The 25,607-nt window shown below is 38.5% G+C and overlaps 2 protein-coding genes across 3 annotated transcripts in view; both read right to left on the bottom strand.

Moving 5' to 3' along the window:
* Nucleotides 1-5,219: 5,219 nt before the first annotated feature.
* Lyrm2 (LYR motif containing 2) lies at nt 5,220-7,250 on the bottom strand. Its single transcript, XM_027928152.2, has 3 exons — nt 6,841-7,250; nt 5,970-6,110; nt 5,220-5,506 (listed from the first exon to the last, which is right to left on the bottom strand). Exons 1-3 carry the CDS (start codon nt 6,883-6,885, stop codon nt 5,426-5,428), a joined length of 267 nt encoding a protein of 88 aa, XP_027783953.1. The 5' UTR covers nt 6,886-7,250; the 3' UTR covers nt 5,220-5,425.
* Nucleotides 7,251-10,472: 3,222 nt separating this feature from the next.
* Nucleotides 10,473-25,607, bottom strand: part of Mdn1 (midasin AAA ATPase 1) — a 148,117-nt gene continuing 132,982 nt past the window's right edge. Inside the window, exons 87-102 of one of the 2 annotated variants that reach the window (XM_071613216.1) lie at nt 25,348-25,500; nt 24,701-24,848; nt 22,659-22,984; nt 22,226-22,387; nt 20,960-21,061; nt 20,064-20,271; nt 18,487-18,657; nt 17,039-17,202; nt 16,286-16,375; nt 15,273-15,388; nt 14,550-14,724; nt 13,889-13,962; nt 13,670-13,784; nt 12,960-13,023; nt 12,436-12,578; nt 10,473-11,692 (exon numbers count right to left, since the gene is read on the bottom strand). In XM_071613216.1, the coding sequence (XP_071469317.1) occupies nt 11,504-11,692; nt 12,436-12,578; nt 12,960-13,023; nt 13,670-13,784; nt 13,889-13,962; nt 14,550-14,724; nt 15,273-15,388; nt 16,286-16,375; nt 17,039-17,202; nt 18,487-18,657; nt 20,064-20,271; nt 20,960-21,061; nt 22,226-22,387; nt 22,659-22,984; nt 24,701-24,848; nt 25,348-25,500 (2,400 nt within the window). In that variant the 3' untranslated portion in view covers nt 10,473-11,503. Of the gene's footprint in view, nt 11,693-12,435; nt 12,579-12,959; nt 13,024-13,669; nt 13,785-13,888; nt 13,963-14,549; nt 14,725-15,272; nt 15,389-16,285; nt 16,376-17,038; nt 17,203-18,486; nt 18,658-20,058; nt 20,272-20,959; nt 21,062-22,225; nt 22,388-22,658; nt 22,985-24,700; nt 24,849-25,347; nt 25,501-25,607 lie in introns of those variants that run through there. The other variant, XM_071613217.1, reaches the window with a different exon arrangement.

Below are 25,607 nucleotides of genomic sequence, written 5' to 3'. Positions count from 1 at the left end.
GTAATTCAGTAGATATGTGCCACTGTTATGTAACCCGAATACAGAATGAACTGGATATTATTCCAAGCTGATTTCCTGTGTGTGAGAGCTTGTCTGCAGTTCTTCCCTGCAGCCCCCGGATTCCTGTGGACTATTCCTAGGAAGGCTCTCCTCTCAATTCCCTATTTGTTTCTAATGCAGAATCAGACTTGTACAGCTAGATGGTACCTTCAGTTTTCTAAATCTATTTGCAACAAGATATCACTATTCATTCCTCCATATACACCCATATACTGGGAATTGCCTAACACTCAAAGCAGAGATGAAGTCCTGAACAGCTCAAGAAATTATGCTCCAAACAGGAGGCATTCTCTCATAAAAATATTTCCTATCAGGGCTGGGGATATAGCTGAGTTGGTAGAGTGCTTGCCTCATACGCACAAGGCCCTGGATTCCATCCCCAGCAACACACACACACACACACACACACACTTCCTATTAAAAGGTATCCTTGTTGATAAACGCTGAAAAAAAATTGATCTATCAAGTCTGTCTAGACCATAGAATGCCTTGATGAGAGGAAGTGTTTCCATTATATTCCTCCTACCCATCAGAAGCAGGCAACTTATCACTGTGAATGGGTATTTTTGTTTGTAGTTAGTCTAGGGAGGAATGAGAAGGGTCAAGTGGATCTAGTCTGGCTGGATCTAGCTGGCAGATGACACTGTTGTGGAAGAAAATCAAGGGAGGCAAGGAAGCCTGATTCAAGCAAGGAAATAACCTGTGGTGATTTTAGTTTTCCAATGACAATGTTTTTTTGATCCTCTTTGGGACTTTCTACACAATTTGTTTTTTAAAAGGTAGGTTTGGGCTGCTTTTCTTTTCTTTTAAGCTGTTTTATAATAGAGACAGGAGGGATGGGTCTCTGCCTCTCCCAAGCGAATAGACCAGTCAGCCTCTAAAACCCACAGGGATGACAACATCAGTGCAATGGCGCTTTTCTTTCACTGAGTTAGGCCTATTTTTGTTCCTTAACCTTGACAAAAACTTAAATGAAGATCTGGTGTGTACTTAAAAAAAATTCCCTCCGTGCTATCTGCTAAAATGAATAAATACCTCAACTGTATTTTGTTCCAAAGAAGGAACTGTTAACCTACATGACAGGCTATAAAGTGTTATGTTTCAAACTAAGGTTAAAACTTTCAGTCACTATGGGAAAAAATGATTTAAAACAGAAAAGTTATATAATAGTAGTTCTTAAAGTTTGTTAGTGCATTACTGCATTGAGTATACTAAATATCTAATAGATTAAACATGTTAATATATTAGTTTTAATCTCACTTTTGATTTTGGGAGCCCAAAATAAAGGAAGTGGTGTTTCATGTCAATATCCTTTCTTGAGTCATATGTTGACATACTTGAGAGGCAGGTTGTCTTCTCCTTAATATTTTTATCATCTTGAATTTGTCTCCTCCAAGCGTTAAACATAGTTTTTACTTCTATAGATCCTAAACTCCTTATTTAAAAAAATGAAAAGCGTGACTACCTTTATTGTCATTTGTTGTGATTGACTAATTTTATGATTCTTGAAAGAGTGCCTTTACCTAGCCACACTTTACCTTGTGTCTATAAAAGGATAAATTAGAGCAATTATATCTGCTTTAAAGTCGAGATCAGCTATACTGCATCAAAACGAAACTACATGTTAAGATTTCTCTGTGTAATCTTAAGTGTTTAAAACAACTGTTGACCATTTGGAAAATAGTGAACAAAGGGGAAGAATAAAACATCTGTAGAATTACATAACATGCAAACCAAGATGTTACACCTTTTGATAAACTGTTCCTAAAAGTTAAATACATTTCTTCATGTGAAATTAAGATTGTAATAGCCAGTCATAAAATTTAAAAGACCAGTTTAAAAAACAATGACCTTTTAGAGGAACTTTTATTATAAAACTTGTGATTTTTAAGGGGAAACACTCAAGTGTGTATTAACTTAAATACATTAGGCAAAAGACAGTAATATACATGGAGTGATTTACTCAGTAAACAAAATAGCAAATTTAATCCTAATTTCCTAAAAGCCTGATTCAAGCAAGGAAATAACCTGTGGTGATTTTTAGTTTTCCAATGATAATGTGTTTTTGATCCTCTTTGGGAATTTCTACACAATTCGTTTTTTAAAAGGTAGGTTTGGGCTGCTTTGCTTTTCTTTTAAGCTATTTTATAATAGAGATAGGAGGGGATGGGTCTCTGCCTCTCCCAAGAGTGTCTGCTGGCTTGACTGCAATAATTCACACAGCAGAGAATGTTTTGCTTTCCTCAGTTACTGGAAAGTCACTTGTGTGTCTACAGGCATACACATAGCAATGCTTGTGCCATGAATTTAATTTATAAGGGCAAACTTACAAAATGGCCTTAACCACTTCTCTTATGCTACAAAGCTTTTGTACTTTAACTTTTTAAATAGGATTGGTTTATTATAGGTTAAATGCTTAAACCTCCCCCATCTCCCCATTGGGGGTTGAATCCAGGGTCTCACACATACTAGGCAAGCATTATACCACTGAAGTACACTCTCAGCCTTTTTGAAGTTTTAAACTTTGAGACAAGATCTCACCATCTTGCCCTGGCTGGCCTTTTTTCTTTTTGGTACTGGGGATTGAACTCAAGTACTCAACCACTGAGCCACATCCCCAGCCCTATTTTGTATTTTACCTAGAGACAGGGTCTCACTGAGTTGCTTAGCACTTTGCCATTGCTGAAGCTGGCTTTGAACTCATGATCCTCCTGCCTTAACTTCCTGAATAACTGGGATTACAGGTGTGCACAACCCTGCCCAATTCAAACTTCTTAAAATTTAGGAAGGAAAATTTAATCTTCACACAGAAGTACAGTTTATAGAAGACACCCAGAAAGGTTTATCCAGAATACTGATAAAGATCACTTCATGATGTGTCACCAGCAATTCTATTCTGGCCAAAATTTTTGTGGTTTCACACTTGAGAAGAAACTGCTAAGTGAATTTCCTCTTAGGCTAAACAGCAAGAGTTGGCCAATAATACAGATGGGATAAAGGACTTAAGTGCACAAAGGAAAAGAACTGTTCTTTAGAGATAAAGGTAAGTAAAAGGATGGATGTTAGTTAATCTTGGCCTCTGGAAAATAAGAATTCAATTTCCAGTTGTTTTATCTGCTTTAATATAAAATTAAACCAGAGTGGTGGTACACATCTGTAATCCCAGTGACTTGGTAGGCTAAGGCAGAAGGATTACAAGTTGAAGGCCAGCCTGGGCAACCTGGTGAGACTATCAAAATACAACAGCCTGGGGATGGAACTCATTGGCAGAGAGTCCCTGGATTCAATGCCGAGTACTGCCAAAACCCCCAAACCACAGATTTTCTTGGAGTCTAATATTAATTTCCAAATTGCAAATTTAAACCACAAGTGTTCTTTAAAAGTATTCTGCATGCACATCTTTAGGAAGAGTATCATCAAAAGTCAGACTTTAACACTGTGTGACTTTTTAAAATTTCCAGGATTAGAGACTGCCTATATCTGCTATGTATATCAACCATGTCACACAAATTATTTCCAATTTGTTCTCTGTACAGAAACTCTTCACAAATGCTTTTGTATATCAGATGGTTTTGCAACAGGTTGATAAACCTATTGGCTCAGGCAAGCTTTTTGAATCAGTAGGTTACCTCTGTGGAAGGGTATTCAGAAATATTTTGTGGACTCTGAAGCTCCAGGAGGTGGGGGTGGACCTTGGCAAGATATGTACCATTAGTTCACATCTCTCTTCTGGCATACAGTCCAATACTGGCATCATCTGGTGAAATTCTGTCTACATCTTTCAGGTGCTGGTCATATTTTTGATTCACTTCTTAGTTTTGTTCTGTTGAACGGAGGACTTCAGTTTGTAGACTGGCAATTCCAGCGTCTTTCACTAAATTAATTGTATGTTATAAACTAAACCTCTTTCAAAAGTGTCCTGAAGTCAACTTTGGGGATATAGTTCTCTTTTAGTGAAGGGGATTAAACTTAGGGCCTTGGGCATGCTAAGTAAGCACTCTATCACTGAGCTATATCCTCAGCCTATAATATATTTGTTTCTTAAATTTTTCCTGTTATAGGAGAAGAATCTAATGCACCAAGGATATTCCTTAATGATTTATGTCCTTCTGTGAGGATGTTAAAAGGCAATTATGGACATTTCATCCAGAAGTTGCCTGAAATCTTTCCTCTTCTTGGTGTTTCAGTGTGTTCAATAAATTCTTTTTCTTTTTCTTTTCAACAAAGATCCAGATTCCCAGTGGTCTTTTTAGAGAGTTCTTTGACTACCAAACTATGACACATCTGAAGAACATACCCCAACAATCTTGAAGGTTTATACAGAAGGATTTTTTCAAGAAAATTCCAGAGTATCTCCTGGGGTTAGTATGTCTCTAGTCCTGCATCTAATGCTATTTAACAGCTTGAGATCTAATTCATATACTGTATATTTAGAATGCATTTGAGCATATTCATAGTTTATTCAGAGTTGTACAACTAGCACCATAATCTAACTGTAGGACATTTTCATAAACCCCCAAAGAAATATCACACCCATTCACCAGCTACTTTCCATTTTACCCATGGCCCTAGGCAGAACAACCTGGACATTTCATATAAACAAATCCGTATGATACAATTTTTTGTGACTGGCTTCTTTAACAATGTTATCAAAGTTCACCCATGTATATTATGAATCAGTCCTTCATTTCTTTTTATTGCCAAATAATATCTTGTATGAAAATACTAAATTTTATATATTAACTGATAAATATTTGTTTTCCTACTTCTTGGCTATCATCATTAGTGCTGCTATGTGCACTCATGTACATATTTCTTATAGGTGCACGGTTTCATTCTCTTGATTATGATCTAGGAGAACTGCTAAATCATATGGTAACTCCATGTTATGGTTTGAGGAGGGGGATGGTCTGTTTTACTAAAGTGGCTGCAGATAGTTTACATTCCCACCTGAAATGTGGGAGTGTTCCAAGTTCTCCACATGTTTGACATTTGTTATTTCCCTTTTTAATTATAGCTACAGTAGTGGAAATGAAGTGCGCTGTCATTAGGTTTTTGATTTGCACTTTCCTTATGAGTGTGTTGAGCTTATTTTCATGTATTAACTGGCATGTTAGAATGGGGTTTGCTTCTTAAATAACTGCAGACACATCCAGAAACATTTTCAAAACTCAAGTGTATTTTTCAGTCCTGAGGCAATCACTTCAATGTGATTTTCTCTGCTCTCTATAACACAACATTTCTATCTTGATATTTTGCTCAAGTACTGTACATACAGTTTGACTTGGCTTTGAGCTGTCCATTGTTAAGCCTAAGCTCAACAAATTACACGGAGATTTGAAGATCCTTCAGAATAATGCTATAGTTAAGATTTTGCTAAAGCAAGTGTTTTTTCTAACTCCTTTAGCTGCATAGTGCCTTGAGTAATCATCATCCGGATTGCATCCTGTAGAAAAAAGGGAAATCTGATGATCACTTATCCTGGTTAAACAAGGTACAATCTCACCATTTTGTTAAGTTCAAGAACCTATCTATAGTGGTGGGCTGGGAATGTAGTTCAGTGGTGGAGCGTGAGCTTAGCATGCACAAGGCTGTGAGTTGGCACCATACAAAAAGATTCTCCAAATAACAAAACAAAACAAAAAAACCCAAAAAACAAACTGTCATTACTGGGAACTGTTGAATATTAGGAAAATTAAAAGCTGTGTGGTACAGCATAAAAACCAGGTGTGCAACTGTATAGATACAGATATTTTAAAGTATAATTTGGAAAATTAGTACCACTATAAGCAATGATCAAGATATACCATCTTGGTGACATTTATATTCCAAAATGCCTGCTAAACTTTTAAAAAACTGGTCACTTAATACAAGAGTCTGGGACTGCCCTCACCATGATCTATTCTCACCTCTTCAGTGGCACTTTTGTTTCTTTTAAATTCTTCCCTTGCCCAGTCCTTCAGGTACTTGCGATCAGAATCGTTTGATACTTGCTGAATTGCTCGCAAAATCCTTCTGTAGAGCATGAGAACTTGTTGCCTTCTCATGAACTGTACGTGGGGGGAGAAATGACAATTATGATAGCCAGTTTTACTTTGGCAAACCAGCTGTAACCAGACGATGTCTTTTTAGTTTTCAATTAAAAAAAAAATTTTTTTTTTTTAGTTGCAGATGGGCACAATACCTTTATTTTTATGTGGTGCTGAGGATCGAACCCAGTGCCTCACACGTGCTAGGCAAACGTTCTACCACTAAGCCACAGCCACGACCCCAGGTTCTCAATTTTGAAGATAGCAAAGAAAAACTTTTTATTCTCTATTTTAATTTTATTTTTAAGGAAAACGGCAATAGGTTCACGTGGGTCATTTGTAAAACTTAAGAACCTTTAAAAATCAAGAGTTGACCACCTTTATGGGTATAAAAAGGGTTTCCGGGTACCTAAACTGTAACATTAATAGCACTTTTTCTAAATTTAATGCAGTTGTCCAAATTCTTTCGGAATTTTTTTTCCCCTCTTAACCATGGCTCGGTACTACCAACATAGCGAGCTTTTCTGCGGTCCCTGAAAAGGAAGCGCCTACCCGTTTGCTCCCTCCCCAACTCTTGGGGAAGCCCCGCCTCCAACCCCTGGGGCCAATCACTGGCGTGCGCGTGCAGCGTCAGAACCCCGCGGACCCGCCCCGGTTGGCCTGAGAGATACTGTAGTCCGGGTGGGGAAAGTAGAAAATCGAGCAGCTCATACCATTACGTGTTGACCTGAGTAAGAGAGAACATTGGTACCTGCTTTAGCGTCAGCGTTGCTGGAGGCAACCGGGAAGCGGCCATCTCAGAAATAGAACGCGTTCCTCTTGGAGTCTCAGTGCGCAGGACGGAAGTGAGGGAATGGTCAGGGGGCGGAGCGAGCTCCGTTTCCTGGGAGACGCCTGTGGATTTGTGTTCCTACCCCGAAAGTCAGGCGTTTGGGAGGGAAGCCCAGGAGTTTGAAGTTTATTAGGTCTGTAGCCTGGGCTAGGTATTTAACCGGTCTTAGTCGAGTTTGCTCATCGTTTGAATAGGGTAATAGTGTTTGTATTACAAGGTGGTTGTAATAACGAAATAAGAATGGTAAGGCATTTGGCACCGTATGCATTTAAGAATTTATCAATGGGGGCTGGGGATATAGCTCAGTTGGTACAGTGCTTGCCTTGCATGCACAAGGCCCTGGGTTTGACCCTCAGCAGCAGCAAACTTTTTTCCTCTATTTAAATTTTATTTTTAAGGAAAACGGCAATAAGTTCAGCAACAACGGGCTTCATTAATGGAAGCTAAGGTTTTTGTTTTTTCCTTTGGAAGGGAAGAACATATTTAGTATTTTAGAATGTTACTTATTTAAGCATTTGCATCTTGCAGTTTTTCTCGTTTTCATTGTTTTTTTAAGTTTTTTCCTGTAGTGGTCTTCATCATGATTATTTGTAACAGTGTAACAGGAGTTTTAAATGTTTGTCCCATTGAGATTTTAAGCCGTTTTTTTTTTTTCTTTGCCTCCTGTGAATAACGAGGAGGAACTGAATATCCTCCTACACTTCGAACTTTTACTCCTAGTTCTTATCCCCATAACACATCCTTAGTTTGTGGCATTTTTGCCATGTTTTCCAAATAGTGAATTAAATAATTGTACAACCAAAAACAACCAGTTAACCCATTTACAGAGCACTCAAGTGAGTCACCTGTTGGAATCCATGAGTTCCCTTTTCCTAGCTCTGTGTGGCTATTTCTCCTGGCCTGTTTCCTTTTCTGTGAAGTGTAAAGTGAAATACAGCATCCACCTCAGAGTTGTATCATATGCAATGTTCTAAGAGGCCCTGGCACATACAAGAAGTCTAATCCTTAGCTTAGTTTAGTTGGCATTGTGAGTGATGCTAATAACCTCATGACCACATTGCAGTGGTATATTTTTCAAATTTTGTCCTAACAGATGAACAGTATAACAATTTATTACAGATCTGGCTTTTCAAGTACTAGGGCAACTAAATACTCCTAGCCATTTTAGATTTTTTTTTTTTTACTGTTTTTTGTGCATGATTTAGGCACATTTATGCTGATTAGGATTTTTATTCTAGTTTTTCATGGTTTATATCCTTAAGCTTTATATCTACACTATTTGTATTTTATTTCCTTTGAGGCTTGTTTTGTCTCTTCCCATCTGAGACTTTGTAACTATTTTATTTTCTTAATTCTTGCAAGTACCCTACCACTGAGCCACAATCCCAGCCCCACTAAGCTAGAATTTTAACACCATTTAGTAAATAATTATCTTCCTGGGGCTTTGTGATGCATTTTTGACCATATAGTACATATTTACAGTCTGAGGATCTGTTTAGGCTGTTGTCTTGGACTAGTATGTTTTTTAATTTTTTTTTTTTGGCATGTTTTGTTATGACGGGACACTGTAATAGATTCTTGTAAGAATCTATTACTGGTGTTCAGTATGACCTTGATGTTTTCTATAATTTCTCTCCAAATCTTCTTTAGGTTCTTGTTTGAATTTTAAAATAGTGTTGCCAGTTAATATGTGAGAACACATTTTTACACTCTTCTTTGCTTCCAGAAACATCTTCGAAACAGGTAATACTGTTATAAGCTAGGCACACTGTCTTCAAAGACTTGGAAGTTCATACCATGGAGGTTATTCTTTCTGGAGGAGTTATCTGAGGTAGGTGGTTGTCAGAATGTCAAAGTAGATAAGATTCCAGACAACTCATGGAACACTGGTAGATTGCAAGACCTTTCATTTTCTGTGACTAGGTCAATGGTAGGGCTGCAGAGAGGGAATGAACAGGAGAGTCAGGGAAGAACCTCATAGGTTTGTGAAAAGGACACTTGGAGTGCCTTACTACATAGGAAGATCTGAAGGGACTTTACCCAAAAGTAGAAATTTTAGAAAGATCCTTGGTTTTTGTCAGTGAAAGACAAATTTGAGTTATCATTGAAGTAGTCCAGATTATCATTGAGATTAAGAGCTCAATCTGCAGTGAATTGCATGGGGGAGAGAAATAGGGTAGTATAAATATCCAGGAGTTATACTTGACAGATTATTAATTTTGGATTTGGATGGAGATAGAAAGGGAAGTAAAGCCCAAGTACAGACCAAACTCCACATTTGTAAACAGTGGCAGCTGGAGCAGTTAACACAGAAGGGGAATTTTAGAACAGATTTGTGATAGAATCATAGTGACATTTTGAACATGTTGCATTTGAAGAGTTTATCACCCAACTAGAGTTCCAGCAGACATCTGAGTAAGTCATGGTGATGATTCCATTATTGCCTAGTGACATGATAGCTGTCTTAGTTCGTTCTTTAACATGGAATGTACTTACGCAATGAAAATGACTAGTGCTGCATTTCTCAGAATGTATTCCTGTCATTAAGTGAACCACAATGTTAATTAAGTATACCAGAGTAGCCTTGTTGGACCCCTGGATAGAAACCTGTGCAGGCCTTTTGCTTAGATAATGGTTGAGTTATAGGAGTGGCAAAGTGTCTTTAGATTATTAAGAGCATATAGAGCATTTGTGTTCCAATTCCTCAAATGTCAGAATTTGCCTTTTTGGTCAAGGAGACTGGGCATTTGGGGATGGAAAGTAGGAGAAGGAGGAGGGAGTAGCAGGGCACAAATAGTAGCCCTGTCAGCAGTCATGTGGTAGTTTCATTTGTCGTCACTCCTGTAAGCCCTAATAGTAGCCCAGACTCTCAATGCCTTGCTTATGAATCTATGAGGCTTCTAATCCTGGGTCCACAACCCTTATATCTCATCAGTTTGCGATATTGCTCTTTCCCCATGTATTGAAAATAGCATTCTTGGGGACCTGATACCAGAATTCCTTCTGTCCCAGGGCCAAGAGCTCATTTTGAGCACAGCAGTGGGGGAGCTGTATCTTACACCTACTGATTAAAGGTAAATATAACAGTGCAGCTGTCTTTCCCTATCAGACCCAACTGGGAATATTAAACTTCCTGTCCCATAGAGGGCTTTGGCCAGTGAAGTATGAGTGGAAGAGGTGTGTGTGTCATTATGAAGCAGAATCTTTGAGTCAGTGTGTGGTTCTGCCAACTCACCCATAGACATGGGAGTAAAGTTGTGGGATCATGTTAACGTGGTATAAATGTGCTCAGCAGACAAGACCAGTCCTCCAGCACATATTTTGAATTTGTCTGTCATATTCCACTGATCACAAATTAGGCCAGGGATGATGGTATACATCTGTAGTACCAGTGACTTGGGCAGGAGAATGCCAAGTTCAAGGCCAATCAGCTTAAGTTGCTTCATTTTTAAGACAAGGGTTTCACTAAGCAGGGCTGAGGTTATAGCTAGGTCAGTGATGAATCCTTGGGTTCAATCCACAGGAATGTGTGTGGGGAATCACAATATATCTCAACAATGTTGTATTATTTTAATAACTTTCAGAATATAAACTGCATAGCTTTCGAGAATAAAAAATGATATAACTTGATACATGCTTTAGGACATTTGGTTAAACAACAAGCAATCTGTGTTTAATGACCACCACCTATAAGGGTGGCAGACTTCACAGTGTAACTTAAAGACTTGGAGAGAGATGATTATGTCATAGCATGTTGCCTACAAAAGAACAGTAAATAGAATACAGCTCACAGTTTCAAGTATTCAAACATTACTGCTTTCTGGCCAAAGAAAAACCAATGGTGTATTTTAACGGGGGGGGGGGGGGGGGGGGGGGGCGGGAGTAGATGTAGCTGCTTAATTCTGTGGACATAGCATTTCTTTTCCAGAATGAGACTGGCTCAGTCTAGCTTGAAAGCAGTGGAAGGAATGATTCTTCTCCTAAACTATTAAGGGAAAAAATAAATTACTATAACAAATAGAACTATGGCACTGAGAGAATGAAATCAAGGGAAAATTATCTTTGTTATTGCATAGTCTCCCGAAGCAGCAAATGTGAGGACACTGAAAAGCCACTTCATTTTTACTTATATATGTCGATTACTTGGGCTTCCGTAATGTATAGTCTTTCTGAAAACGCATATACCGTGGGCTTCCTACCTTCTAAGAGGAGTTCTTTGTGCATTTTCTTACCATGTTTATTGTGCGGTCAGGCTCTGCATAAAACTGTATGCATCTCAGCCACATGACAGCATCTCAAGAAATGTTTCTGCAAGGGGAAAACAGGTAGCTGGATCCAGGGAGGGTATAGCCTCCTCAGTTATGAGACGGGAGCCCTGCGGCTTATGTTTGTTCCTTCTCTGTCCCAGGTTTATTAAGGAGATTTCATATGTTTTGTAGCCGTTGGGTGGATTTTAAAAATCAAAACAATGTATTTTAGAGGGATAATTTCAGAAACAGTTATCCAAAAGGGAGTATCAGGTAAGATTTGCAATATTCTGACCATCATTCAAACAGTTTCGCTTTGGACAGCTTTTTCTGTTCTAAGGGTGATCAGAGGCAGTCACCAACTCAAACCACTGTCTGAGGGCATCACTGAGTGTCTCAGGAAGAGCATTCACATCTCGAAGGATGATATAGAATGGGAAAGGGAACTCTTCCATGTATGATCGGATTTCAGGCATCTCTCCAGGTCCTTTAAATATTGGTACTTTAATGTCCAAGATAGAATCCTGTCAAGACATTTGAAACGAAAAGTAATAAATCAGCATCCTTGGATAGCTCTTCTGTTGACGATTTTTAGAACTACTCTCAAGGGTGAGATAGTGTCAATCTCCCAGAAAGAAATCTAAAAAAGGAGGAAGGGGTAAACAAAGTATGCTTTCCTTATAATGATATCTCCATTCTCTACTTGGAATAATTCCCATTAAATCTTTACCAAGGCTTTAATGTGACAGTGTTTACCCTAGGGAAGAGTACACAAAGGTTGCCCTCAATTTCAAGTTGATCATAGCCCATTATCAAGGCTGAGGTAGCTGTTGTATACGAGGGCAGTTCTGAACCAGAGGATGGAGTCATATTTAAGACAGTTTTAAAAATACACGAGAAAATATCTTGAAAGCTACCTTCAAAATGCTACAGTTTTAGACCAAAGAACATATTCATCAATATGTAGATAAGCATACCAATAATCCCAGCTTTTTTACAGTTCTGACATTACCCCTCTACATGCAATCTTTTCAGTCATTTCTCTTGAGAACCTTGCATTTCAGGGTGCCCAGTGTTCTCCCTTTGGTTCTTTCAGTTCCTATGTAATAGAAACCTGGCTAACTCCAGAGACAAAAGCTGCACTAGATTCTATGTATAACTTTCACTGTCAGGAAGAATAATTTAAAAAACATAAAGGTACACAGAATGCCAGGAATTCCTTTCAAACTGTTCTCTCTAAAAAATGAGGCTTTCAGTAGTTACTCACCCGAGAACTGGGATTGTCCAACACAACAAAAATGATAAAGATGTTAGCATTCTGGGCAGCCTGAACTGCTGCCAAGACCCTTTCTTTGCCCTCAAGAAAAAGACCTCGTCCATCAGAGACTATTAGGAGAAGTTGTGCAGTTTCTGTAGAACACGAGAAGAGAATAAAAATCATTTTAAACAACTTCCTACCATAATTATTCCATGTACTATTAAAACCAAACATCTGAGTGAATCCCGAGCACAAATAAAAGGGGCCTTTGATTAGATCATTTACTTAGGAAGACAAGATATACTGAGCTGCTTTTAGTATGACTAAATTTCCCAGTGGTATTTAAGAGAATGTCAAATTTAGAATATCTCCCATTGTAGAACAACACATTAAAATTAAAGTCCATGTTAATAAGGATGACAATGCTGAGTAGGCCACTAGAAGAGTGTGCCCAAATCACCTTTAAAAGATGGTGACAAGTACAGTGAGATAAAAACAGAAAAGTCTTTTTGTTAACAAAGAATGCAGCTCACCTGGACTGATGTTTTGTGAGAGTTGCTGAGCAGCTGCAAACATGTTGGCTACAGACTCTAGAAACTAAACCAGACATAAAAGAATCAGCAATTGCCCTGCATGCCCAAGCATCTGGGTTTAAATCTTAGTGCCTCCAAAAGAAAACTACTTAACCTCCCTTTCATTGTTAGACAACATTGAAGTAATTATCAGATAATGATCCTAGGCCCAAAAGGCAATCAAATTGTCCCTTCTAGCCACCTAAAGGACAGATGAACCTTGTGTGGCCTGGCATTCAAGTATAAGCAAGATGTGCATGCATCACTGGTGAGTCTCTCCACTAGTGTTCTGGGAAGACACCCAAAGGGAAGTCAATAATATGAATGCCCCGCCACCCCCACAAAAAGAGCCGAACAGAAATATTACCCCTGAATAGGCCTTGACCCACTGGACAGGGTACAGAATGATAAGTTTATTTTTGTAAAATGTTCCAAACTACCCAAAAAATGGGGAACTGATAAACCAGTGGTGCTGAACTGAGTAAAAGAAGTCATACCTTGGTTTATGTCAAGGAAGGTTCTATTCTAGTGGTACAGACTGAAATTTAGGATTATTTTGTATTGTCAATTTTACCTATCCTGAATGCTAATTGGGGGAAGGGAGCTCCTAAAAATTATGCACCTCCAATATCAGCTTAAGAATAACTATGTGAAAGACTTCAGCCACATACCTGAGCAATCTTGGTTTTCTTTTGTTGGAATTTGCATAGCCGTAGAATCTGGGACCCGGAGTAATCACTGAACTGCTCATGGAATGGGTGTAATAGCTTTACCGTCTCTCCAAAACTTGGGGGAGAAAAACCCAAATACAGTGGGAGTTATTTTGTCATGTGATCAAAATGACAAGGTTATGAAAAGGGTTTTCCAATGGGATTAAAAGGCAACCTTACCTGCACACGGCAATCTGACCCACTTCCAGAAGCGTTAGAGCACTTCCAATCACAGCCAATGATTCAAATGCAAGCTGTGAAATAAGTAAAGGGCTTAGAATAAGAAATCCTCTAAACTAGTGCCTCTAACCTTTTCTTCCATCAAGATTTCCATGTTTATAACAAAACCTGAGGCTTTGGTGGCCTTAGGCCCTCCTTGGTTCCACAAATGCTGAAACCCAGAGTACGTTACACTGGTAGAAATGGTCTGTTCTAGATATCATCTAATAAAAGTAATTTTGTGAAACATGATCCATAAATTGATTTTTTTTTCCCTGCGCGCGGGCGGGGGGTGTGTGTGTGCGTGCTATGGAATCTTTATGGGTAGTAAAATCAGCAGTAAACTAATATTATACAGACTTAATAGCTTCAGATACTTTTATGTTGTACATAGTCTGGGAGAGTAGCTTAATAGTAAATTATTGCATTTTATGGAAAATAAAGTCAAGTTTACTTGCTCTGTAGCCAGACAACAGGGTTAAGAAACAAGGAATCAAAATATTTGCGACATCCTGAAATTTCCCTTCTGAACTCTCAATATAGTCATCACATTCTTTTTGCTATTTGGGTAACCCACTGAATGTGGTTTGGTGTAAAACTGTCATGTATTTCTCTTCCTTACCTGTTTGGTGTGATTGTCTACCATACTAGAAGAGTCATCAATAGCTAAACAAATCTGATACTGGCGTTTACTGGGCTTGGTCCTTCGGAGCCAAATCTTGTCTTTCCGAAACTGACTGGCAACGTATGGAATGACCTTCCGCATGTTCAGTCGCTTTCCTGTTCGATAGTCTCCTCTATGAAATTTATCCGAACAGCAGGGCAAAGACTAGTTAACAAGTGCTTTTCACTCAGAATTTTCTTTTAAGAACAAAAATCATGCTAATCCCTTAAAACCAATAGTTACCTGGCACAATGAGGCATTACTGTAAATTAAGAACTAATGAACAGTGACTACTGACTACCAGCTAGGACTGCTGGTCATGTATGTGATAAGTAGGTCCTTCTAAAAAAGCTAAGATAGGAAAAAAAAAAAAAAGTTTATACAGAATACAAAGGATTGGTTTCTTCCTTTTCTTTGGACACATCTAGGTGAGTAACAAAACCAAAGGCTCAGCCCGTTTTCCATCCAAAGTAATGGGAAAGAAAAATTGCCTTCATACCAAACATCACAGAAATCCTGTGGCAGAGATCACAAAAGCAAACAGGGTAAGGAGCACCAGGCTGGTTCCTATACAGCAAAAGTGGCAGCCTATGATCCAAAACCATAAATGGTTTGGTGCTGAGTGCAGAACTGCTGACACCCTCATCTTTTCAGGCATCACGAAGATTTGTGAAGACTTACTTCAATTTGGCTGCCTGAGTAGGTTCTAATATGAGACGAAGTTGCTCACATAACTGTTGTGAAAGAGGTGTAGTCAAGATCAGATAATTCTGCCACATCTCAGCTGCAGCCATCTCCTGGGATAATGACAACAAATATAAGTTACCCATTGACTATCAGAGCCAACCAAGTCATAGCATGATGAAGCTAAGTGATGGGAAGGTTCATGCAAGCTGATTCCTAACAGAAGCACTTTAAGGCTTCCCCCAGCCAGTTGTTATTTATAGTTTAAAAATGTTGTCTTTCCCCAGCCACCAAAAATATGACTCACAGTTCCAGGTGAGAAAGAATGAAACAAGGAATTCATGACCAAATCAATGCCTTATTCATATCTGTAACCCTTTATACAAGGAGGCAGATGTCAATGAGTAATTCTGTTCTAGCAGATCTAGCCACTTATTCATGGGTTCTCAGAGCCATGTTCCAAAGTAAAAGTGACAAATAAGTGCAAATCCCTCAGGTAACACACTCAGCAGTGCATTATTTCCTGCATACAAATGTGGTATTATGATAATAAATATTAAAATATATACACATACTGAAATTTAGGATACAAAGTTACTAAAAATGATACTCCTGGTTAATACACAGAGCTAGCAATGATCTCAGAATGTGCCTATTCTCAGAATGGCACAGCATAGACTTTTGCCTAGCTTTCAACCATTGTTACATCTACTACAGACCCATTAACAGAAGTTAAAAGATTCTGTTTTAATAATACTACAGATGTAGTAGCAAAGTTCCAGAAAGCAATGAATAGACCTAGACTTTAGAAATGTAGGCTGAGGCAGAAAGATCATGAGTTCAAAGCTAGCCTCAGCAATGGTGAGGCACTAAGCAACTCAGTGAGACCCTGTCTCTAAATAAAATACAAAATGGGGATGAGGTTCAGTGGTCGAATGCCTCTGAGTTCAATCCCTGGTACCCCCTACAAAACAAGTACAAAGAAAATGAAACAAACCCCAGTGGCTTACTTCTCCTGGGTTTCCAGATTCCTGTGGCTCCCATGTTTCTAGTTGTCTTTCCATCTCCTGTCTTAGCTGATTAACATCTTTTATAAGGGGCTAAAAGGAAAAAACAAAGAATAAGAGAAATAGTAAGAACCACCACCTTATCACTGGCTGCCTTCCTCCCTGTTTTAAGAACTCAATGCATACAGTCAAATGCCTGAGACTCAAAACCTAAACAAACTTAAGGGCACGATGAGAGGATGCTAGATTCTTTTAGAGAACATGGATAAAGGAAATGTTCAACATTTGTAAATCCACCACAGCCAAACAGAAACCAAATACTCTTTAACTCATCAATAATAAAAATGGTCTTTAAGATAATCTGTCATTAAGCCAAACTGTTAGGGGGGGAAAACTCAAAGGGCTCTTTCTAAATATAGGTGATAAGTCAAACATTCTTGTTACTTAACCATTATGAACTGCTACTTGTCCTGAAGATTCCTTACTCAAAGATGATAAGTAAAGTGGGAATGTGGAGCCAAGGCTAAGAACCAGACCCACCATCATGGACAAGTCAGGGCACTGTGACCCTGGGATTAACTGTTGAAACAGTATCGTCTGTTTATTAGGGAACACTCCTCACACCAATAGTATTCCTAAAAAAATTTTTAAGGACATGAACCAGATGTTCCACAAAGCTCTAAAGACAAAGATTTAAATGCAACTTAAAATTATTTTGACAATTACTAAAGCAGCAACTGGTCAGAGTTTTAGTACCTGGAAAATTATATCCATAAGAAACTGATGGGCTGTATGAATGGTTGAATCTTGGCTTTTCTCTGGTTTCTCATTCTCTCTCTCCTTGTAGGATCTGTCTATCCTGGAGTCTTGGTGTTCCTCTGTTTTAACAGTTTGAGCGTCTACTTCCATTTCATCAGGGCCTATTTTAATGTAAGGAATAGTTTTATTTATCATATTAGCATAAAGCTTGAGCCTGCTCTGTTACCTATCAATAAATCAAACCTCATTTATTCACTCAACATTTCCAAATATTCTTGCATTTTGAGACAGCCACTGCCAAATTCTTACTAATTTTTCCTCTCCCCACTCTACTGTTGAAGTCAGCTATTCTTTACAGAGTAAACAGTAGAAACTGTAGTTTACCTTAACAACCTTATTAAAAAAAAAAAATGATTCTTTAAACCTTGTGTGTGATTAAAAATTGAAGCAAGGGTTGGGGTATAGCTCAATGGTAGACTGCTTGCCTAGCACATATGAAGCCCTGTGCTCAATCCAATCAATAAAAACCTAAAATAAAATCATTTTTCCCCATCTTATAGATGAGGAAATTGAGGCAAAGACAAAACTAAAAATATACCTCAATCCATAGTAAAATTATGGATTTGAATCCAGGCATCTAATTACAAACGCTTGTTTTTCCCACTGTCATGTAATGGCAGGGTAGTGTACAGTGTCGAACACCATCATAAGGCCAGGAATGAAGCATCATAAAAAGCTTTTGAATTTGGCAGCTTCTTTAGAATTTGTATTTATTCCATTGTTGATAAAATTAAGTTGATGCATCTGTTGTCTTTTTAAAACGAACTATCTGGTAACAAAGCTTGGTTACCTATGAAATGGAAATTGTTACCTTCTCACATGCATTTTGGTTTCTTTTACTATTTTATGATAATACATACTTCAACATAATTGAAAACATTTCTATAATAATATACTTAATTATCACAACTGTGTTAAATACACCATTCTGTTTTCTTTTATATATTTTAAAAAGACCAACAGAATTTTGTTAAACTTTGGGGTCTCTTTTTTGGGTGGGGAGAGTGGGCACTGGGGATTGTAACTCAGGTGCGTTTTACCTTCAGCTACAACCCCTTTTTTCTTTTTTAAGTTTGAATCAATCTCATTAAGTTGTCAAGGCTGGCTTTAAATATGTAATCCTCCTACCTCAGCCCTCCAAGGTGCTGGGATCACAGGTATGCACTACTGCACCTGGGTTGGGGTCTCTTTTGAAAGATGGTATCCTGCTACTCCACCCTTGTACCTTTCTGCCCTAAACAAAATATAGTAAAATAACTATAGGCAAGTCTAGTCCATGGATGAATAACTTGAAACAGAAAAGACGAGCCTAGACTGCAGTCTGAGAGAACTGATTTCTCCAAGTCAGAGAGCTTAGAAAGGGTCTGGTCACCAGCAATTCTCACTAGAAACTGTTGTGGTTCCCGACTTGACTTCCTCTGGCTTCAGCTGTTCCATGTCTGCTGTTCGGAGTTCCTCCTGTTTCTCTGTATCCATGAGGGCATCCTCTATTTCCTCCTCTTGCTGATCTTTGCCAGAGTCTTCTGCAAACTGCTGCTGCTCCTTGCTAGCCACGTCTGTCAATAGCATGCATGTAAACATAGAAAGCTTAGGTTTTTGCATAATGAAGTACAAACAAATAGGCTATGGATTCTATCACTTATAGCTTCCAAAATTCTAATGCTGGTTCTGTTACTGACCAACTATGCGGCTTGGACACTTGTTTTTGCCTAAGATTTATTACTGACCTATTGATAGAGCTGCCTGTCACCTATCTTCCATACAATTATACATGTGACCACAGCAACAGGGTATCTTAACTTGGTTTTGACTACTATCACCAGTAAACAAACCTGAATAAAGTTTGAGCGCATGTTAGGCCAACTAAAGGAAATATACCATTACAAACTTATAGGCATATAAACTGCAGTTTATTAAGAGTTGGTTAAAAGTATAAAAGGGGGCACAAAGACCAACATGGGAATCTCAGCACTGTAATCTTGGTCACTTCCTTTTAATTCTTTAGTTCAGTGCTCTTGTCTCTCTCTACACAACATCCTAGCTCACAAGATTATTTGAGGAATTCCATGATCATACAGCAGAGGCTTAGAAAACCCTTTTGACACAAAGCAAAAGCTTGTTTGTTTTTTTTTTAAAAAAAGTGGGGACAGACTTCTGAACAGCTTAGCTGGGCCCTCTTGGGCCCAAGTTTTACAATAGTGTTCCCTTCTCCAGGCTGTGACTAGACTAGGGCAGGAATCTATTCTCTGTCTGCTGTGTGCCATCCTAAGTCATTTACAGTTGTAAATTCACAAAGATCCACAGTGGGGTCTTGCCCTATTAGGGGCAGAGACCTTAATAGGTCTCCCTGATAGGCAGTGTCTCACTGCCCAAGGTATGGGAGGAACCTGCCTAAATTGCAGCATATGGTAGGAACTGGACCAAATATATAATTTTCTATAATCATTCTTCTTTCTGTTCAAGTAAATAAAGTGTAGACAGAGTAAAAAGTTACCTACCACAGTCATTTTTGCACTACCCTCATGGGCAGGTATTATCCATACTAGTTTATTTATCAGGGATACAACGATGAAAAGTCACCAAGACATCAGAATGACAGATATTCTCTGCTGAAATCTCCCTGCTGTCCTTTTCACTTCATAGAGAAAACACATATCATAAGTTCATAGGTCCTGCCATTGCAGGAACCTACCCCAAAATTTCCAGAACTAAGAAACCCTGAAATCAGTGTAGAGAAGGACGTGACTGTAAGTGTAGTTAGAAGGCTTACATTACACCTAGAAACCTTGATCATTATAACACCTTGGTACCAAAACCAAATTATTTCTATATTAGAGAAAATCTTATTCTGTATTTATTAGAACTTGTTTAAAAAGTTATTTCTTCTCCCTCTTCATTTGTTTGGCAGAAACACAGTCAGAGAGAGCTCAGAGAAAAAGGATAAATCCTTCCTTTACCATACCATACGTCTGTGCATCGTATGTGTCATGTCCTTGTTTAATGTGCTCATATGCGTCTGCGTCTTCTGCATGGGGCTGAGGTTGGGGCTGGGCTGCCTCCTGTTCAGCCTGGCTGTCGTTATCCACGGTTCTCAGCCTTTTATGCACATGCTCATTGTGATCACCCATGGAGCGTTCGTTGTCAGCCTGCCCAGGTTTCCTCTTAAAACTCTGTAGGAAGAGAAAATTCATCAGAACCTTGTCTATTGACAAAAAGACTCAAAATAACCATAATGTCCATCCATAGGTAAATTAGGTATAGCTATAACAGCATTGGGATTCAATTTATGTATTAAAAAGAACAGGATTTCTATATACTTATACAGAACAATCTAATGTACTCTCTATCTGAAAAAAAAAGTCAAGGAAGAAAAGAAACGTACATATATGCATACTTCTGTATGTATGTTACATGTGAAGGTATCTTTTGAAAACAGCCAACTGGTTGCATTAATTTGCTCTGGGAAGGGTTGCTTGGGGACAGGATAGCATGTAGATTTTTTTAAGGGACTAGTTTTGATATAATAATTTCACAGACATAAATTTTACCCCATTTAGAAAAAATGCAAAAAAACTATGGAGAGTGAAATGAAGTGGGGCTGGTTGGTTCTGGAAAGTAGCACACAGCACTGAGCTTAGGCGGATTAGTATCAATGGACTAGGAGTGCAAGAAAGGAACCCCAGTGATGATATCCCACTGAGAAAACCCCACAGTCCTGGTGTGCTCACCTAGACTACCATCATGTCTGGTTGGAAAGCAGAGACTGGGGAAGGTGGCTTTTAAAAAAAATGATTGCATTTAGAGCATCTTTTTCTGTATTCAGCCTTAACCTAAATTTAGTTAAAGGCAGACAAAGACCTGTGTGTTTTTCCTGGTATGTTTCTGGGAGGCCAGCCGGGCAAGGAAGTTGGATTCATGACCTTGTGCCTGGTTTGCATCTGCGGCTCCATTCCCATGTTCCTAGGAAATCCACAGAAGAATGAGATGGAGGAAATTATTATGAGCACGGGTTATCATGTTGCACTGAGCACAATTCTCTTACCATGATGCTCCTTTGTCAGCTTGTCACCTGTGCCTACCTGGCTGCTCCAGAACTCACCCATAACTAAGGCCCAGACTGTGGGTAGAAACAAGAGTGTTGAGACCAGAGCTATGTTACCCTCTTAGGTTCCTTTGCTTCTCAAGGCTGATTACTTCCTTGTGTACAGGAAGAACACAAGCAAAATGTCTTACTCCTAGGCAGGACAGATTAGGCCTCAGTTAGAAACCAGGCTTCATCACCCACCAGCTATGCACCATTGAGGTTATTAATTAACTTCAGAGGCTTATTTTCCTCAAATATAAAATGTAGAAAATGGGACATCATCTATCTCACAGGGCTATTAAGAGGACTTGCTGAAATATTGAAAATGCTTACCATCTAATGGGTGATTAATGAATAATGGTAGGTAGATGTAAAAAGTAAAAATTGCTGCTGTTATTGGTGAGAAAACTGGGGCTCAATGAGGCTAACAAACAAGTCCTTTGATGTTTAATGTCCTTTCCATAGTGGGCCAGCAGAATGAACTGTGGCCATATTAGAACATATCACCACCATGCAAGGAATGAAGAAGTGCTTTGCTTTTTAAATTGAAATGTTTAGAAGCTGAGTGAACAGCAAGAAAAAATACCATTAGAGGCAATATTAAGGAATAATTTCAACCTTTCCTTCCCTGGGAGCTTTCTGAAAAACAAAATGAACCTGATCTTTTTTTTTTTTTTAATATTTATTTATTTAAGTTCTCGGCGGACACATCATCTTTGTTTGTATGTGGTGCTGAGGATCGAACCTGGGCCGCACGCATGCCAGGCGAGCGCGCTACCGCTTGAGCCACATCCCCAGCCCCATGAACCTGATCTTAATGAGACATATCATTTAATCACAGCCTATAGCAAATATTCTGAGTTTTTTCCTGACAGACATTTATAAAAATAGGTATACAGTCATTTTCTCCAAAAATAGGAAATGATCTTTTAGATGTCAGCAAAATAAAACAACAGAAAACCATACATAAACCAACTACTGCTACTGATCCCTAATTTCAGAGAGGGGAGGAAACTGGATAAAGCAGAAAAGCCTCTCACCTCTTTCCCCTGCTCCTTTTCAGGTGCAACCCCAGCCAGCTCCACGGCCTGTGCACTCTGTATGTTCTCCATAGCAGTTTGCCCACAGGAAGTATGCTCTTTCCTCTCCAATGCCTCTGGCAACTGCTCCTCTGTGTCAGATTTCTCCTCTTCTTCCGAATTCTGCAGAGAAATCAAACACAGTATTAAATGTGCTGGGAGAACGTGAGGTAGAAGCCTGTGCAGCACGCAGGCTCCCCACTGCTTGCTGTGGAGAGAGACTAAAAAGAGGGGAATGATCAGAGAGTTTTCAAACAGAAGTTTAAAAATCCTTGGCAGTACCACCTGATAATGAAGAAGTATCCTAAAAGAGATGCTTGTGGGAAAATAAAGTGTTTTCTCCTCCTCATTATTATTACTTCTTACATAAGAAAATGCACACAACCCATAATACCTGCGGCTGGAGACCTTGGTCAACAGGGCTGCCATTATCTCCACCTTCCTCAGTGGCTTCCCTGTCTTCTTCCTCCAGAGGTGGCTGCGGCTGCTCCTCTGAGTTTTCTTCAGGATGTTCGGCAGCACCTTTGTCTTGGTCATCAGCTTCTGTATCCATCTCCTCCTCCTCTCCCACCTTGTCATCTTCACTGGGGCCTTCCTCAGGCTTGGGTTGATTTTCATCATCATTCTGGTCAGTCTCAGTGTCTTCATTCATCTCTTCAGCTTCATGACTTGCTTCTTCCATATCCATAGGTTTTTCTTTGATCTCCAAAGGATTCTCTTCTAAAGAGATTTTAAAAAATTAACACAGAATTGTGATAACTTATGATTTCTCAATTTGGGAGGTAGTTCTGCAAATGTTTTATCATTATTCTCAAAGATTCGCAAGCTATAGCCCATTGCCAAATGTGGCCTCTACATGTTTGTTTCTGCTTTTTGAGGTACTGGGGATTGAACCTAAAGACCCTCTACTACTGAGCAACACCCCCAGGTGTTTGAGACAGGGTGTTGCTAAATTGCTGAGGCTGGCCTCAAACTTGTGACCTTTTGCCTCAGCCTCCTGAGTCACGTGGGATTATAAGTGTACACCACCATACCCAGCTCTGACATTTCTGTCAGTCAAGTTTTGCTGAAACATACCCATATCCATTTTCTTACATATGTGTTTGCTCCATTCACTGTCTGCTGCCTATGACTGCTTTTATAATGCAGTAGTGAGTATTTTCAACAGAGTGCTTATCTGATAGTTTACAGAAGAAGTTTCTATACTATATGCTTATATCACATACAATGGTTTTGGTGGTGCTTTTCATTAAGAATAATCAATCCACTTAAAACAAACAAATAATCAATCAAAAAGAACCCTATAAAACCAAAAACCCATAAACTGATAAAACCCAAAATAGAAAAATTTTAACCCAAACACATAAAATTACAGCTTGATGCTTAATTATCATTGTGGATAATTGGTGGATGTCATTCTTTCACACATAGAAAATACAACTTACCTTCAAATGGAAACAATTTTATTTGACAGCTTTTACTAAAAGAGCTTTTGTATGTTTTGGATACTTTATCAGTTATTTTATTTAGTAAATAATTTTTTAAGATAATTGCTCCCTAATTCATAAATAATAGCCCAAATGAGCTTGTATATTTTAAGCTTATTACACTCTTAGTGGATTTTAATCTTTATTTAATGCTTGCTTGGTTTTTGACTCCTGGATTGAAGTCAGATTCCAAAATTAATTTTTTACATAATGGTACCTCTTATTCATTCTTTTCTAACTAGCAATTTTTGTTCCAATATGATACACACATACACACACATGCAAATTTTTTCCCTAAGTACATAACTCATTCAAATTAGAGTGGAAGCTAACTTGCATCTTTCTGTCTGGCTAATTAGAATGAATAGGGACCCTCTATTATGGGGGTACCTCCTACAAAGTGCTTTTAACTAATACCAGACAGTACACCCTAGAGGAGGCAGTAAGGTTAAAAAATTGGCAAGGGAGACACTAGATTACTGTCATGTGATTTTCTTTAGATTATTTAGTCTTATTCCATATTATAATGACATCATATTTTAGAATAAACACATGACAGTCAATAACACCATCATATCCCTCAAAGAACTATAACTGGGTTACATGAGAGGTCTGGGTATAACGAGACTGCAGAATGTTTACATCCACTCACAAGATGGCAACATGGTAATGTCTTTGGAGAGAGAGTAATGTGTGTGGCAAAGCACCCCCAGGGTGAGTATTACCAAAATAAGACAAGAAATAATAGCAGCAAAATCTGTTGGTTTATGAACTGTAGGTCTACTACATGAGAAATACTACAAAGAAAAAAGTCAATAATTTTCTCAAATTGGGACTGAGCTGATCAAACAATACTTATCAACAGGCTGTGACACCTGGCTAGCTCTCTGAAATCAGTTATTGCTGTCAATGACAATGATTTCCAACTGGCTTTGCAGGAAAGACGCACCTTCTGCTTCCTCATTGTCTGTGTCTTCACTACCATTCTTGTCTTCACTGTCAAGATTCAAGTCATCTGGAAGGTCCAGAGCCTCAGGTTCTGGCAGCTTTTCCTGATTGCCATGGTAAGGGTCCACTTCATTTTCATCATATTCTCTCTTTGAGCAATAAAAAGAGAGGAAAAAAGGACTAAAAAACAGTAATGCACATAAAATTAGCTCTATTTATACTACACCATGAGAATAATACAATGTCTTTCCTTCCCTATAATTATTAGCATACTTTAGTATTTTAATATTTTTAGACCATTCATGTTAGAATTTAAAATTTCACCTTCTGTTAGGATCTCTAAGGATAATAGGCCCTGTGTTACTCAATCTCAAAACAGAAACTTGTGAGAAGAAATAAGAATTACAGGTTTTAGCTTCCAAACTACAGCATGAACCCAAACAGCATATAGACGGCCTTGTCAGTAACCAACTATTAGTATTTTGTGTCCTGCTAAGAGCCTTTGTTGTACATTTCTTTAATGCAGCAAGGGGAGAGCAATTAATGAATAGGAAAAACTGTCATAAAATACTCCCAAGAACGTTGTAGTGCTCTGAGGGGCCTTGGTCTTAAAGTCAGGGGAACAGAGCAATTTCAAATCCTTTTTACCTCATCTATTTGTTCATTAATTTTATCTTGGCCTTGTCCCTCCTCATTGGATTCTGCTTCTTCCTTTTCTTCTTTCTTATTTTTCTGTTTTTTATCTTTGTTCAAATTCCCAGCATCCAAGTTGTCATCTTTAGCAACAAGTTCAGAGTCTTCCTAAATATCAAAAGAAGAAAAAAATCCAAATCATCATACTCAATCCAAGAAACTGCTTTTACATGGTTGAATTCTCCCCAATGTAGCCTTTAGATATGACTAATTTC

The sequence above is a fragment of the Marmota flaviventris genome, chromosome 6 (assembly GCF_047511675.1).
Source record: "Marmota flaviventris isolate mMarFla1 chromosome 6, mMarFla1.hap1, whole genome shotgun sequence".
In the NCBI taxonomy this organism is placed as follows: domain Eukaryota; kingdom Metazoa; phylum Chordata; class Mammalia; order Rodentia; family Sciuridae; genus Marmota; species Marmota flaviventris.
Note: the sequence above shows the minus strand (reverse complement) of the source record. Positions and strands in the feature narration are given on the sequence as shown.

Bases quoted from the DNA above. Each gene is read 5' to 3' on its own strand.
- Lyrm2 (XM_027928152.2), bottom strand. From the start codon at position 6,885: ATGGCCGCTTCCCGGTTGCCTCCAGCAACGCTGACGCTAAAGCAG. The intron at 6,111-6,840 runs GTACCAATGTTC...CCCCACGTACAG, and splicing joins CAACGCTGACGCTAAAGCAG to TTCATGAGAAGGCAACAAGT. The intron at 5,507-5,969 runs GTGAGAATAGAT...TTTTTTCTACAG, and splicing joins ACAAAAGTGCCACTGAAGAG to GATGCAATCCGGATGATGAT.